Source organism: Corythoichthys intestinalis, chromosome 13, assembly GCF_030265065.1.
Source record: "Corythoichthys intestinalis isolate RoL2023-P3 chromosome 13, ASM3026506v1, whole genome shotgun sequence".
NCBI classification, from domain to species: Eukaryota; Metazoa; Chordata; class Actinopteri; order Syngnathiformes; family Syngnathidae; genus Corythoichthys; species Corythoichthys intestinalis.
Genome location: NC_080407.1, coordinates 52,757,766 through 52,774,136, shown reverse-complemented (window position 1 = coordinate 52,774,136; position 16,371 = coordinate 52,757,766). Strand labels below are relative to the sequence as shown.

General features: G+C 39.6%; 1 protein-coding gene across 1 annotated transcript; it reads right to left on the bottom strand.

Moving 5' to 3' along the window:
* Positions 1 to 754: 754 nt before the first annotated feature.
* plaa (phospholipase A2-activating protein) lies at positions 755 to 15,592 on the bottom strand. The gene is made up of 14 exons (XM_057853584.1): positions 15,365 to 15,592; positions 14,787 to 14,980; positions 12,387 to 12,487; positions 12,200 to 12,320; positions 9,919 to 10,086; positions 9,718 to 9,853; positions 6,806 to 6,975; positions 4,543 to 4,694; positions 4,259 to 4,478; positions 4,124 to 4,189; positions 3,984 to 4,055; positions 1,682 to 1,789; positions 1,452 to 1,616; positions 755 to 1,379 (listed from the first exon to the last, which is right to left on the bottom strand). The coding sequence occupies exons 1-14, from the start codon at positions 15,523 to 15,525 to the stop codon at positions 811 to 813; spliced, it is 2,403 nt and encodes an 800-aa protein (XP_057709567.1). The 5' UTR covers positions 15,526 to 15,592; the 3' UTR covers positions 755 to 810.
* Positions 15,593 to 16,371: the final 779 nt, after the last annotated feature.

The following is a 16,371-nucleotide window of genomic DNA, read 5'->3' as shown; positions in this document are numbered from 1 at the left end:
GATTGCTTATAACGCTTCTACTTTTTATACAGTAATTTACAGCGTAAATTCTCGGCGGGATAGTCCCCTGCACAATTTGGTCTGCGCGTGCGCAGCAAGTCGGCCATCTTGGCTAACAAACGACGGCACATGCAGTGGAACAAAATAAATATAAGTGATTTTTTTTAAACCAACTTATGTTGATATGTCCTATGCGTAGTGTGAGACAGTGAGGTGAAGCGACATCAATGGGAAACGATATACTAATAACTGTAATAATTTTCGGCAGGACAGTAACATGATACGGTCCCTAGCACAATTTGGTTTGCGCATGCGTACCAAGTCGGCCATCTTGGCTAACGAATTCAGTGGAAAATAAATATAAATTGACTTCTTACCAAACTCATTCTCATTTAATCATTTTTATATTTGTCTTCAGCGCATTGTAGGCCAAAGGAGTGACGCTTCGTCAATGTGAAACGATATACTAATAACTAAGTTTGTTCGTTAATGTCTTCATTCTGCGAGTACATACTTATCTTTACGTCCACCATAGAAATACTCTGATTAAAGATGGCCGCCAGTTTTAGAAATCTAGGATTATATATGACAAAATCTGTTAAACTATGCAAATTAGTTGTATTTATGCACAGCTCCTTGCTCTTAAATTGCTGAATAAAATATGCATTCTACATTCAACTCAACCGAATGCTATATTCAAACACTATTACTTTTTATTAATTGGTGGACAAACAAGTCAATGTCTCCAACACACAATCAGCAGTAACAGCTCAACGTCAAAGTATTTTATTTTTTTGACAGTCTGTCTCATCATTGCAGTTCTTGTAAAACCAGCCGACAACACTCGCCGAGCTTAGAGGGATCGGAAACGGATGAGTATTGGGATATTTGCACGTTGACTCCCAGGGAGCGGGCCAAGTCCCGGGCCGTTTGGTCAGCGGCCACGGTGGTTCCCAGCGCGACAAGCAGCCGAAACACGGCTTCCTTGTCCTGTATGGTCTCCAGAGCTCGGCTGGCCACAGACAAGCACTGCGCTTTGGCCTCCAGGTCGGGTTGCGTGTGCAGGCAGCCGGCGTAGTTTAGCACCAGCGTGGCCAGGGCGATGTGGATGTTCTTATTGCACACGGCGGCTAAGTCTGCGGCCCGCGACAGGACGGCCTCGCGCTGGGCCAAGAGGAGCGCTCGGCCGTGCCCGCTTCCGAAACAGTTGCACAGGATCCGCAGCGCCAGCATCTGATTGGCGGCGCGACCTTCGGGCCTCATCAGGCTTAGGAGGTGGTTGCACAGCTGGACGCCCTCCGCCTCGCCGCACAGAGACTCGTTGACCTGCGGGTGGCGCACAGCCAGCCTTAGAATGTCCAGGACTGGGAATACAATATCTAGATTTACAGAGAAGAAACACTTGTTTTCAGCTCCAGTTTCCACCAGCAAAATCCCCAAATTATTGATACCTTCAGGCCAGTGCGAGGCCTTCCAGAGAAGGCTAATCTGCTGAATTGTTGGCGGGCATTCATTTGGCGAGCTGACGGAAACCAGGAGCCTCTCCAGACTTTCCAGGAAGTCTTCAGAGAGCTTGTGTTCCTGAGGAGCTCCTGCGTTCAGCTCTTTTAGCTTGCCTAATCAAGAACGGAACACATTCAGAGGACATCAAATGCTAGCATAAACAATAGAATCTGCTTACCAACAATTTGTGAAATATTGGCTTGCTCAAAGGTCACCCCATCCGTCTTGGGGAAGTAAATGTTGGTGATGTTCTGTTGAAGGGCTGCTGAAGAATAAGCACCTCCACCTGCCAGAGAAACTCGATCAAAATGCTAATCTAGCTGCTATGCGGTGTTGTTTTTGTCAATGATAACAAGGCGATAACAGGCTAAAATCGTTTTGGGAGACAAAAACATAACGAGCCTGATGCCAGTTTTCGTCAGACATGTTCACAATGTGTGACATTTTATGTGTAGTTAGCCGTTAGCCTGCATCGTAGCAGTGTCTGGTTGTGTCACTCATGTGACGTACTGCACCCTCCAGAACTCGCCAGTGTCCTCACCTCTCAAGGCTTGCACGCGTGGTACGATCTGTTTTCTCATCTTGGCAAGAGAGAATATGCGATGTTGCTTTGCCTTTATAGGTCTATGCTGAGCATAGCATTCGCGTTAGCATTAGCGAGCGTCCTCTTAAACTCTCGGACAATCAATCTTTACATACATACATAAAATAATTTACCGTTTTCCTGCTGAGTGTGTAAAAATCAGCAAGTTAGTGTTGTCCTTGTAGATGCTACAATATGTGCTCGTCTGTCAAAGTTCATTTGAAATTGTTGGAAACCTTTTCATTTTTGGAGATTTTTTTTTTTTACTTTTACAGACGAAAACATTTTGGGTAAACATCGGCTAAAACTAGACGAGTCTTACGTTTTACTCAACAAAAATAAGACTAACACACTTTTTGAGATGACTAAAATGTGACCAAGACTAGGGCTGCAGCTATCGATGATTTTAGTAGTCGATTAATCTATTAATCTGAATAATCGAGTAATTGGTTTCGGACTAATAAATAAATGAAACTAAACACAAACACTTCCAAAACTAACCATTTAAATGCCACTCTAATTAAACGAATACTCGAAGCAGCAAAATTTAATTCAAAGCTTTTTTCCAATCGAGTTATTCGATTAATCGTTGCAGCACTAAGACTAAAAAGTAGGGTTGTTCCGATTATGTTTTTTTGCTCCCGATCTGATCCCGATCGTTTTAGTTTGAGTATCTGCCGATCCCGATATTTCCCGATCAGATTGCTTTTTTTTTGCTCCCGATTCAATTCCAATCATTCCCTATAATTTTTCCCGATCAAATACATTTTGCCAATGCATTGAGGAAAAAAAATGAATAAAACTCGGACTAATATATACATTCAACATACAGTACATAAATACTGTATTTGTTTATTATGACAATAAATCCTCAAGATGGCATTTACATTATTAACATTCTTTCTGTGAGAGGGATCCACGGATAGAAAGACTTGTAATTCTTAAAGGATAAATGTGACTTTGTATATTGTGACTAAATATTGCCATCTAGTGTATTTGTTGAGCTTTCAGTAAATGATACTGAAGCCATTTAACTGTTCTGCCCAAATGCATGATGGGAAGTGCAACCATGACTGTGCGTAGTGCCACCAGTTGATATATCTTTTCTGCGTTGGAAAGTGACATATGGTGTTAAGGAAAAAATCAACCACTACCGTTCTTCCCCACATAGCTTCCCATGACATTTCTAATTGTTGAGAGAGGGATTTTAAGGCTTTAACCAATTAAAAAGAGGCTCCAAAGACTGCCAAAATTCTCTCTACTCATTGTATGCTGCCTGTTAGCTCTATATATAGGTAAAACAGCGCCATTATAGATTGAACGCGACAATGCGTGAGTGGGTTGTGCAGCGCATGCGTTAATTGCATTAAATATTTTAACGTGAATAATTTTTTAAAAAGTAATTACCGCCGTTTACGCTGTAAATTTGATAGCCCTACTTTAAGCCAAAACTAAAGACTCTGGATGAATGCAAGACATTTGGTCTGTAACGTTAAATAATTAGAAAACGATTTAATTAAAAAATATATATATATTAAAAAAAGGCATGTCCGATATTTTTTTGCCGATTCTGATACTTTGAAAATGACTTGATCGGACCCGATCGATCGGAATAAGTATTATCGTCCAAAAGACTAAGACGAAAATGAAAAGGGCTGTCAAAAACAACACTGCTGCTACGCGGAGGCGTTAGCTAAGAGTTAATCAAGCACTACGGAGTTAGCTTCAAGCTAAGAAATCAAGGTTAAATGCATTTTATTTCACAGTTGGGTGTGATGATCATGTTAATTTGGTTATTAAAGACAGTTTTGACCAATCAAATATTTCCGTGTCAATATTTTTTCTGAAATTTCATGAAAACAGGTTTGCGCTGCTGATAGTAAGGTGTGGAATTCACCTGTGAAGGGATCTGCCACACCTTCAGGAGCAACCGCATCAGTGCCAGAACCAGGGATGTAACGACCAGAGCCTAGGAGATGTTGTTAGACCATGTTAATCGGGAAACTAACACCTCCTTTAAGACAGAGAATACAGCACCTGTGAAGGGATCGCCCCCGAAATTCGGCCCTCCGTCCGAAGATCCGGGGATGTACCGAGCTCCTCCTGCCGGAACGACAAAGAAATCCGTTGTACCTCCGTTTAACGTCTTTACCAGAAAGGAGTCTTTCTCACCAGTGAAAGGGTCGCCACTGGCAGGCTGTGTGGGTCCCACCACGTGTCCTTTGGTGTTTTCGATGATAAAATTAGCGACCTGGTCCAGGAACATGGGGCTGAGGTCGTTCTTCTGCAAAAAGTTGTGCGCCGTCAGCCAGGGGTCCTCCGATACATTGTAAGGCAGCTTCATGGAAGGACCTCCCTCATTCACGTCAATCGTGAAAACGTAATCGTACTCCTGCAGATGACATAATACTGTGTGAACGAGGAGAACGTGCCAGGGTGATCGAACGTAGTCTCACCTTTCCTTCATACATGACACTTTTGGATGTCTGCTGGTTGGAGCCACCGACCACATCGCCGATTTTCACCCAGCGGCTGTCACTGACACTCCACTGGTACGCCTCCACCTTCTGCCCATCTTTTATCAGTCGAGTCTGCCCGTCACGATTCCCTAAAATGACAAAGATTGTAACGATTCCAGCCAGTTTGTCTCAAGGGGATTTCGATTTAGTCTACCTGGCCTGTTGTCACTTTTAAGCTCAGAAGACAGGTTGTGGTGAAAAAGCCACCATAAAATACACCAAACTACTGACAGGATGTGACTTTTCTTTTTAAGTGTTAACTTGTCCCTTCAACTATTCCAGTTTTATCATCTGTGTAAACTAGGGCTAAATTTTTTAATCGAGTTAATTACAGCTTATAAATTAATTAATCATAATTAATCGCGATTCAAACCATCTAGAAAATATGGCATATTTTTCTGTAAATTATTGCTGGAATGGAAAGATAAGACACAAGATGGATATATACATTCAACATACGTTATATAAGTACTTTGTTTATTATAACAATAAATCAACAAGATGGTATGAACATTATTAACATTCTGTTAAAGCAATCCAAGGATAGAAAGACTTGTTCTTAAAACATAAATGTTAGTACAAGTTATACAAATTTTATATTAAAACCCCTCTTAATGTTTTTGTTTTAATAAAATTTGTAAAATTTTCAATCAAAAAATAAACTAGTAGCCCGCCATTGTTGATGTCAATAATTACACAATGCTCATGGGTGCTTAAGCCCATAAAATCAGTCGCACCCAAGCGCCAGCAGAGGGCGACAAAACTCCAAAAAACACAAGTAACAATTTGGCATTGCACTGTGCTGTCATTTTAATCTGTTTGAGCGGGTCATGTGCGTTAATTGTAGGGCTGCAGCTATCGATTATTTTAGTTGTCGATTAATCGATGAACTATTCAGTTCGAATAATCGAGTAATCGGATAAGGAACATAAAAAATTAAAATACCTCAGCTGAGCCTCAAATGGTATAAAAAAAAAAAAAAAATCATAAAATGAAGATCTATGTACAACAAAAGAACAATTGGCTAAAATCTGCTAGCTGAAATGCTATAAAATGCTAATTTTTTTTACAGTGCTGTTAACAAATGATTCAGACACATATTCCCACAAAAAATGGCTAAATATACCTATGAACTAAATTACGAATGCATTAAAAAAAACATTAGCTCAAACAAAAACTTAGCAAATGTTGGTCTTAACAGGGAGCAGATGGATTCAGCCATGTGAAATGAGGTAGACTAGAGGGCCGTGTATCCACCCACATCAATAAAACTAAATGCAAACACTTTCAAAACAAACCTTTACAGCACCACTTTAATTAACCGAATACTCGAAGCAGCAAATTTTAATTTGAATATTTTTTTTTCATCGAATACTTGAGTTAATCGATTAATCGTTGCAGCACTAGTTAATTGCCTCAAATATTTTAAGGTGATTTAAAAAATTAATTACCGCCCGTTAACGCGATAATTTTGACAGCCCTAGTGTAAACCAAATGGAACATACCCGTCAGGTTTTTTTTCTTTTTTTCTTTTTTTTTTTTTTAAACTTCATGCATGGAACCATACTGTGGGTACACTTACAGTATGTCTTACATGTACTGTATGTCTATGTAAACTGTATGGAGACAGAAAGGTGCCATTGGATGGTTGTCTGAGGCAATGAACACCTTTAGAGGTCATTTTCTCTCCCCCCTTTCAAATAGGCTTGGCCAGTTGGACAAAACAGTTATTGCTTGTCGAACAGTGAACCGCTCAGGCAGGCAATCGGGCGGACAACCTTTTTACATCTTCCAAAAGCTGCAGTTTGCCTACGTACAAGGGACGGTGTAATAAAAATTTCCCGGGGCTAGGTGTTGGAGGTTGTTGCCGAAGCAATTTTTCCATTCTGCGCCGTGATTGCGCCCACATAAGAGTGAGCCAATTCCTTTGCAAGACCCACCAAGAAGTCCACCAGTCTCTCATATTCAAGAGGCTACTTGCAGCTACCCAGAGTGAAACCCCCCTCTTCGCACCTAAGCAGCAACTCCATAGGAGTGTGTAGGGGGGTGGCCTGCTTGATTGCTTCTTTGAGTGGTCTATTGTTTGACAAAGCCGAGTAGTCAGTTGGTATCGGGGTCATTTGACGCCTTTCTGGTATGTCTCTATAGCCAAAAAAACCCCCGGGACTTCCAGTGTTAAAAAAAATAAATAAATAAATACCGGGCTCGTCAAGGTGTTCCCGTCCAGGAAGCTCCTCCAGTTTGATGTCTCCGAGGTCTCCCGTCTTGGGGTCTATGGTGGCTTTCGAGAGCTCATCTTCAAAAGCCTGAAGGTCCTCTGCGCTGGCCATGCGATCCTCAGCCTCTGTAAAAACTCGGATGATGCCATCACTGAAAGGGGAGAGAAAAGATCGAGTCAAAAAATGCCTCGGAAAAAAACAGACCGAATTTTCCGCAACTTCTACTTCTGTTGAAGGGAATAGTACCCTCTCCCATATTTACTGTTTATATTACTCTAACACACCCAATATAAAATAGCATTTATTTTTAGTGCTGCGACGATTAATTGATTAACTCAAGTATTCGATTAGAAAAAAATATTCGAATTAAATTTGGTTGCTTTGAGTATTCGTTTAATTAAAGTGGCATTGTAATGGTTTATTTTGAAAGTGTTTGCATTTAGTTTTCTTGATTAGGGTGGATACACTGCCGTCTGGTCTGCCTTTTTTCACATGGCTGAATCCAACTGCTCCCTGTTAAGACCAACGTAAGATTAGTTTTTGTTTGAGCTAATGTCATTCATAATTTAGTTTATAGGTATATTTAGCTGTTTTTTTGTGGGAATATGTGTCTGAACCATTTGTGAAGAGCATTGAAAAAAAAAAAAAAAAAAAACTTTAGCATGTTATACCATTTAAACTAGCGGACTTCTATGTAAATTAGCCAATTCTTCTTTTGTTTTACAAAGATCCTTATTTAAAAAGATTTTTTTGTATTATTTATGTTATGTATGTATATATGTACATACAAGTTATGTATGTATTATTATGTATTTTAATTTTTCATGTTCCTTATCCGATTAGTCGATTACTCGAACTAACTAGTCCATCGATTAATAGACTACTAAAATATTCCATGGCTGCAGCCCTATTCATATTATAGTTTAAGAAAAACAAGCAGAATACATTTGATATAATGGACTCTGAATGATTGGAAATTGCAGCACCAAGATTTGGGCATAACAGAAACAGGACGCCTTGTGACCACGGAAGCCCAACGCGCATGTCATGCAGCTGAATGAGCGAGAGTGATTCCGACAAGCAGGTGATAGGCAAGACATCTACAAGCCCACGTCTGCACCACCAAATCCCGTAATCAGCTCTTCTGGACAGTCCAGAAAAAATGGCGGGACATCCTGTTTTGCCACAAGGAACGCCTGATAAGAAAAGACGCCACGGCTGATAATTTGAACACTCAGCAGAAGGTGGAGGTGCGCAAAATCTCAAATATCCGGTAGCTCTGCAACGTCCTCATGGAGGAGTGGAAGAGCATTCCAGTGGCAACCTGTGAAGCTCTGGTCGACTAAATGCCCAGGAGAGTAAAGGCAGTTCTGGATAATAGTGGCGGTCACTAGAGCAGGGCGGTAAACCGAAAATTTACCGTCACCGAAATTCTTAACGATGACCGACGTAATTTTGACCATGTCGGTAAATTCGGTAAATTAATAAAACAAGAAAATATAGTCTTTTCATCCCGCTTTGATTCTGTGTTGTTCGTCTATGTTCATTCCCCTTTAACAAAGCAGTGAATGTGCTTACGTAGGGAGTCACGTGATCATCAGGAAGCCAATCAAACAAAAGCCCGGTAAGCTAACGCTACAAGCAAAACGTGATGGAGTGTGGCTTAAGGGAGGTTCACCAAACTTTCAACCGACATTTAGTAGACTCTTGGTGGCATCCAGACGGGCTTTCACCCGCTGTCCTCCTTTGTTCTCACGATTTCCGGAGATGGTGCTTTCAGTGCTTTCTACTGGTAGCCAGGCTAACGCTAGCTAGCGGCTAACGCTACAAATGAACGTTATGGAGTCGGATAGCGGCTCTAACCTTGTCGAAACCGCTGAACTTAATGAGTGGATTGGGCACGGACTGCATCTAGCAATTACTATGTGGCGTTATTTTGTATCTCTGTCTGTGTGTGATTCCTCTGATAGCTTTTGTGATGGTAAAGCATTCAGCATAAAGTACAATCCAACGGCAAAACTTATAATGACCGAGAAATGGCCCCAGCTATTTTTATTGTGCGTGCATTTATTAAAAAATGCACTGGGGGGAAAAAAACCCTTAAACCATAAAGTAAACACTTGTATTTAATAATTATGTCACAGCAGCCATTAATAATAAGTTGTCTTTTTGAAGTGTACTGTTCAGGCTGCAAGTCATTTGTGTTACAATTACATGTTTGCACAGGCATATTGATTTTGACAATGTACATTGTTCAAGTCATACACGCTGTTATAAATGTTCATACTTGAATTCTTATTGCTTACAATACATTTTTATAAACTTAATGTTTAGACTGCATGTATAATTGTTAAATACAGTATATCAAATTGAATGCTGGTAAATAAATCAACAAGAAATAGTTAATCTGTATTTCATGCATTGATTCAGATTTTCAAATTATATAACAGTCCGCTTGGGCGAATTTATCGTCATTTATCGTTATCGAGATAAATCTGCTCAATTTATCGTGATACATGTTTAAGGCCATATCGCCCAGCCCTAGCGGTCACACAAGACATTGAAAGTTGACATGTTGTATGTTAATATTGACAAATTTCACTACGGCAGTACTCAACTTGGACATTTAGGGATGTAGTTTCTAAGGGGTGTACTCACTTTTGTTGCCAAGGGTTTAGATCTTAATGGCTATATTTTTTAGTATTTTTGAGGGGGAAAATTTTTAAATCTATTATATAAGCTGCACACAGACTACTTTTCATTGTTTCAAAGTGTCATTTTATCAGTGTTGTCCCATGAAAAGATATACTTAAATATCTGCAGAAATGCGAGGATGTACTCACTTTTGTGATACACCGTCTGCTAAATACTGTCCTAAAATTCTAAGAGTTACCTTGCGCCAACAGCAATGTCCCCATTCGGTAGGATGCAGCAGCACCATACAGACTGAGCGGGAAGGCGGATCGTCTGAGTACATTCTCCACTCCTCCATATTCTCACAGTTCGGTCCTCTCCTGTGCTGACAAAATCTAGTGGAAAAACTCACCATGAGCAGGTGTTCACCGGACAAAAATCTGATTAAATGTTAACAAACCTTGACTATTAGGGAAAATAGCAATGCTGTAGATGTAGTTAGTGTGTCCGTAGTACACTTGCGCACATTCTCCCGACACCAGCCACCTTCTGATGCTGGTGTCATTGCTGCAGGAGAAGAACTCAGTGCTGCTGATCACTACAAGTCCACGTACACAGTCCTCGTGACCTGGAAGGGAAAAGAACAAGAGGAGTAGTTTCTTTGAATTGGCGCTAAGAAATAAAATGGAATTTTCCCGCCTTTAGACGCAAATCTATAGAAAAATGATGTCATGCGTTTGTGCTAGGTTTATGCTGAAAATATCTTCGTTTGTGCTACTATCATTTTTGAGAAATTAACAATACTTTTATAGGTCAATCTGAGGTCATCCAGCCCCTAATATTGATTAAAAATGGCTAAAAACGGTGTCAATCAATTGTGCTACGTTTGTGCTTTGTAGATATTATGCTATTAATTTATAGTGATGACGTCAGGTTTTCCTGCAAAACATCCTGATAAACTTTTGAATTCATTTTTCCATTAATGATTGCATGTTGTCCAGGCCCCGAGGCAGCAAAACAGCCCCAAATCATGATGCTCCCTCCACCATGCTTCACGGTGGGGATGAGCTGTTGATGCTGGTGAGCTGGTGAACACCATTTTTCTTCCACACATGACGTTGGGTGTTACTCCTAAACAATTCAGCTTTGGTTTCATCAGTCCACAAAATATTCAGCCAAAACTTCTATGGCGTGTCTAAGTGCCTTTTTGCGAACATTAAACGAGCAACAATGTTTTTTTAGTAGCCTCTTCCATGGAGTCTATTCTTGGCCATAGTTTTACATAAAGTTGATGTTTGCACAGAGATAGTGGACTGTGCCAGTGATTCCTGTAAGTCTAGCAGACACCATGGTTCTTTTGTACCTCTCAGAGTATTCTGCGCAGAGGGTTAACTTAATTATTTTCCCCCTTCTGTCATTGTTTGCATGCTAACCTCATTAAAATATGAAAACCTATAAATGTTTGGGTGTTTTTAGTTAAAGCATACACTGTTTTTTCATCTGTGTGATTTTGACAAAGATCAGATCACATTTGTTTTATGCAGAAATGTGAGACATTCCGAAAGGTTCAGATACTTTTTCATACCACTGTATATGCTGTATAGCACTTTCACGGCGCATTCTGCCCCCCAGACTATCTTTAATTTGTCAGTTTTATCCTGGAGACCCCGTTTACAGACACTGCGCAACCGATTTTGTTTCAACCTAGCCTTAAAAAGAAGGTAAGAAATCATGTTTATTAGTCGAAATTAGTGCTGCAACGATTAATCGATTAACTCGAGTATTCGATTAGAAAAAAATATTCTAATTAAATTTTGCTGCTTCGAGTATTCGTTTAATTAAAGTGGCGTTGTAATGGTTAATTTTGAAAGTGTTTGTATTTAGTTTTATTGATTTGGGTGGATACACTGCCCTCCAGTCTGCCTCGTTTAACATGGCTGAATCCAGCTGCTCCATGTTAAGATCAACATAAGCAAGTTTTTGTTTGAGCTTATGTTTTTTTAATGCATTCGTCATTTAATTTATAGGTATATTTAGCCGTTTTTTGTAGAAATATTAGGAATATGTGTCCGAACCATTTGTTAAGAGCATTGTAAAAAAAAACAACAACAACAAACAAAACGTTAGCGTTTTATAGCATTTAAGCTAGCGGACTTTTGCTATGTAAGTTAGCCAATTATTCTTTTGTTGTATATAGATCCTTGTTTATTTATTTTTTTGAGCTCAGTTCAGGTATTTTAATTTTTCATGTTTGTTATCCGATTACTCGATTATTCGAACTAACTAGTTCATCAATTAATCGACTACTAAAATAATCGACAGCTGCAGCCCTAGTCGAAATGTCTATCATTTTTAGCTTAGAATCAATAATTGATGTATAATATTTAGTTTTGTTTTTATTTTTTTTTTAAACGACTCTTTTTAAACTTTTAAACAAATTACCTCCCGATGAAAAAAATAGACTGTAAATAGGTCATGGATATCTACCTCTAAGAGTTTTTACAGCACAAACGTAGCACAAATGATCCACACCATTTTTAGCCATTTTTAATTGAAATGGGGGGCTGGTTAACCTCAGATTGACCTATGAAAGAATTTTTAATATCTCAAAAACGGTAGCAGCACAAAAAAAAAAAAAATCACAAACGAATGACATTTTTCTATAAATTTGCATCTGATGGAGGGCCAACTTCAAGGTGATAAATGGAACAACTATACAAGTCAATGAAGTTCTGAGCTACCTGTAAATGTCTTTTCGCATCGTCCTGCTTTCCAAAGCTTAATGGTTCTGTCGGCCGATCCTGAAAGCATTAGTCCTTGTTCAGGCAACATGGCCACCGCCCATACCGCTGCAGAATGACCCTGCCGAGAAGTCACTGATATTCAAATAAAGTTCAAGCTAGCCATCGCCGGACTCGTGAAACATACCTGCAGTGTCATCATGCATTTTTCACTGAGCCACACTTTGGCAGTGGTGTCCCAAGAGCCACTCAAAAGTGTCCCGAACTTCCCGGACGATAATGTACAAACTGCGGACGTAATACATTCAAAAGGTGAACCGACAGATTAAATAGTATGTTCTAGAACATTTCAATATCAAGAGAAAGTTCATTTATGTCATAGGATTTCACCCCGAACAAACTAACTAGTAGATAGATTATTCGATTACTTAAATAATTAATAGCTGCAGCCCTCGTTGTTTTGGCTTTGCAAGCAGCCTATAATTGTAAAAAGCAGACAATGGCACGAGTCACTATGATCTGAATCACAAGCAAGTCCAGAGTCTTACCTGTTGTGGGTAAATCAAGTCACGAGGTGTTGAGTCGTGTCGAGTCAAGTCGAGTTGAGTCATAATTAGGGTTGTTCCGATCATGTTTTTTTGCTCCGGATCCGATCCCGATCGTTTTAGTTTGAGTATCTGCTGATCCAGATATTTCCCGATCCGATTGCTTTTTTTTTGCTCCCGATTCAATTCCAATCATTCCCGATCATTTTTCCCGATCATATACATTTTGCCAATGCATTAAGAAAAAAATGAATAAAACTCGGACGAATATATACATTCAACATACAATAAATAAGTACTGTATTTGTTTATTATGACAATAAATCCTCAAGATGGCATTTACATTATTAACATTCTTTCTGTGAAAGGGATCCACGGATAGAAAGACTTGTAATTCTTAAAGGATAAATGTGACTTTGTATATTGTGACTAAATACTGCCATCTAGTGTATTTGTTGAGCTTTCAGTAAATGATACTGTAGCCATTTAACTGTTCTGCCCAAATGCATGATGGGAAGTGCAACCATGATTGTGCGTAGTGGCACCAATTGATATATCTTCTCTGCGTTGGGAAGTAACATAGGGTGTTAAGGAAAAGATCAACCACTACCGTTCTTCCCCACATTGCTTCCCACAATATTTCTAATTGTTGAAAGAGGGATTTTAAGGCTTTAGCCAATTAAAAAGAGGCTCCAAAGACTGCCAAAATTCTCTCTACTCATTTTACGCTGCCTGTTAGCTCTATATATATGTAGGTAAAACGGCGCTATTATAGATTGAACGCGACAATGCGTGAGTGGGTCGTGCAGCGCATTCGTTAATTGCATTAAATATTTTAACGTGATTAATTTTTTAAAAAGTAATTACCGCCGTTTACGCGATAAATTTGATAGCCCTACTTTAAGCCAAAACTAAACACTCTGGAGGAATGTAAGACATTTTGTCTGTAACGTTAAATACAATTAGAAAACGATTTAATTAAAAAATATATATATATATATATTAAAAAAAAAGAATGTCCAATATTTTTTTGCCGATTCCGATACTTTGAAAATAGCGTGATCGGACCCGATCGATCGGGACATCTTTAGTCATAATGTTACGTCGAGTCGAGTCTCGAGGTCATGTCGAATCGAGCCAAGTCACAAGGTTGTAAAGACGAGTCATGTCAAGTCAAAAGGTTGTCGAGTCAAGTCCAGTCGAGTCACAGGCAAGTCATGAATCTTACCTGTTGCTGGAAAATCAAGTTGAGTCAAGTCACAAAGTGTCGGGTCAAGTCGACTCGAGTCATACCGTTATGTGGAGTTGAGTCTTGAGGTTATGTCAAATCGAGCCAAGTCACAAGGTTGTAAGAGGAGTCATGTCAAGTAAAAAGGTTGTCGAGTCGAGTCCAGTCGAGTCACAAGCAAGCCCCGAGTCTTACTTGTTGTGGGCAAATCAAGTCAAGTCACAAGGTGTCGGATCAAGTCGAGTCAAAATGTTATGTCGAGTCGAGTCCCGAGGTCATGTCAAATAGAGCAGAGTCACAAGGTTGAAAAGACGAGTCATATCAAGTCAAAAGGTTGTCGGGTCAAGTCGAGTCATAAGTAAGTCCCGAGTCTTACCTGTTGTGGGCAAATCAAGTTGAGTGAAGTCAGTAAGTGTCGAGTCAAGTCAAGTCATAATGTTATGTCAAGTTGAGGCCATGTCAAATCGACCCGAGTCACAAGGTTGTGAAGACGAGTCATGTCAAGTCAAGACTCAAAAGGTTGTTGAGTCGAGTCAAGTGGAGTCACAGGTTGTGAGGGCATGGCGAGAGTGGTCAAGGCAACCAAGCGGATCACTGGCAGGTGGGAACCAATCTACGATCCAAGTTTTTCGAGTGAGCTCCTCGAGTCTCGAGTCATTGTCTCACAAGTCGAGTCGAGTCTCTGAACCTCCCAGCTCAAGTGAGTCAAGTCCGTTTTCTTTCTTCAAGCCCGAGTTGAGTTGCGAGTCCCTATGACTCGAGTCCAATTGTCTGGTAAAAAGTTGGAATTGATTTGAAACACATCCACACTCACCTGTGTTTTTGTGGCCTACTAGCGTGTACAAAGGCTTCGGTTGGTCCAGTGTAAATACGCAAATGTTGTTATCATTCCCCCCGGTGGCGATGAGTCCTCGGGGGTAAATCTCACTCGGTGCAATGATGCATACACACGATACAAAATTGGAGTGGCCGGACATGCATTGCATCTCCGTGAAACCATTGTCCGGACTGTTGAAAAAAGAAATGACAAAAGAATTTTAACACTGCAAGAAAGAAATCCTGAAAGGTTAAGTACTAACAAAAATAATTATCATAATGGAGAAAATTCACGATTAACTAGATTAATCATAGAAAAATAACTACAAGACACCACTTAAAAATTAACTTGACTTGATTTTGCGCTTCAAATAATGCTGCATCTGAATGAATGACAACGCTAATTCGAGAACTTTGTACAACGGCCATGAAGCCAATTTAATAGAATTTAAGAGAAGCGAGATTAATTTTAATTTGTGATTTCTTTTCCTTATGAGTGATTCTGGAACATTTGGGACAACACAATAACTTTATACCCTGTTTTGTATACTGTTATTGCAGGCTAACGCTAGCTACCTTGAATTTGGAACCCAGATCCTTCCGGTCCGGTCTCTGGACACAGAAACGAAGCCTCCTTCTGGGAAAACAGCCGCCGCGAGCCCCCGAACGTCCATTTCGTGGCCCGGAATCGAGCACCTGAGTCTGTAAGAGTTGGACGACGCCGCATTTTCCTCCATTTTTACACTTAATCCCAGAAGAAACGTGGGAAGAACCCTGGTTGCCTGTCACCACCCGGGATAAAAGCTAGCGGAAGCAGAATGACGTCATTGTGTTAAAATTACCAATCGAGAGCCTTTATTTTGTAAAAAAAAAAAAAAAATAATTATAATAAAATAAAAAATACTTATGTTTACTTGTATTTTTATTTGATTTTTTTTTTCAACCTTTATTTAGTTTGTGTTTAAATACAATTCACTCCAAAGAACAATATTCACTCATGTTCGCAAATCAAATTAGCTTAGCATCTCACATGACTTCTGGCGCCATTTAATTTGGCAAGAAATTATTCGGAAATTAACTGTACAATTGTTTAGAAAATTAACCACGCAATATTATATTTTTGTTACAAAACGACGGCTTAACACAATCAAGACAATGTTATTCGTCTATTCCCGAAGCAAAAACTGAAGAATCCCTAAAAAATGACACATTAAATATGGCGACGACGTCGACGTTCAACTCCACGTTTAATGCAAGTGTTTACTTTTCCACTCGTTAAAATCACCAAATATATATTTTTAAATGCCTACCTTTAACACCATTCCAATTTATCCGCAAAAACGGGGATTTTTCATTCCACACGAATTGAATATTAGACCACATTTGAAAGGATAATAACGTAAATGGTCTGACGTCACGGCAGTCGTTGTACACTCGTGCAGTTTTGCATCAAGGCTCGTCATTAACTTATCAGATATGCTCTAAAAACATAGTAACTTCGGTACAACAGATCAATAACCTTCAAACTGTTCTAACGGCTTGACTGTTATTTAATAAATTAACTCAATTGGCTGCCACTGACG

Bases quoted from the DNA above. Each gene is read 5' to 3' on its own strand.
- plaa (XM_057853584.1), bottom strand. From the start codon at position 15,525: ATGGAGGAAAATGCGGCGTCGTCCAACTCTTACAGACTCAGGTGCTCG. The intron at 4,695-6,805 runs GTATTTATTTAT...TTGTCATTTTAG, and splicing joins GGAACACCTTGACGAGCCCG to GGAATCGTGACGGGCAGACT. The intron at 1,790-3,983 runs GTGAATTCCACA...TTTCTCTGGCAG, and splicing joins TGTGGCAGATCCCTTCACAG to GTGGAGGTGCTTATTCTTCA.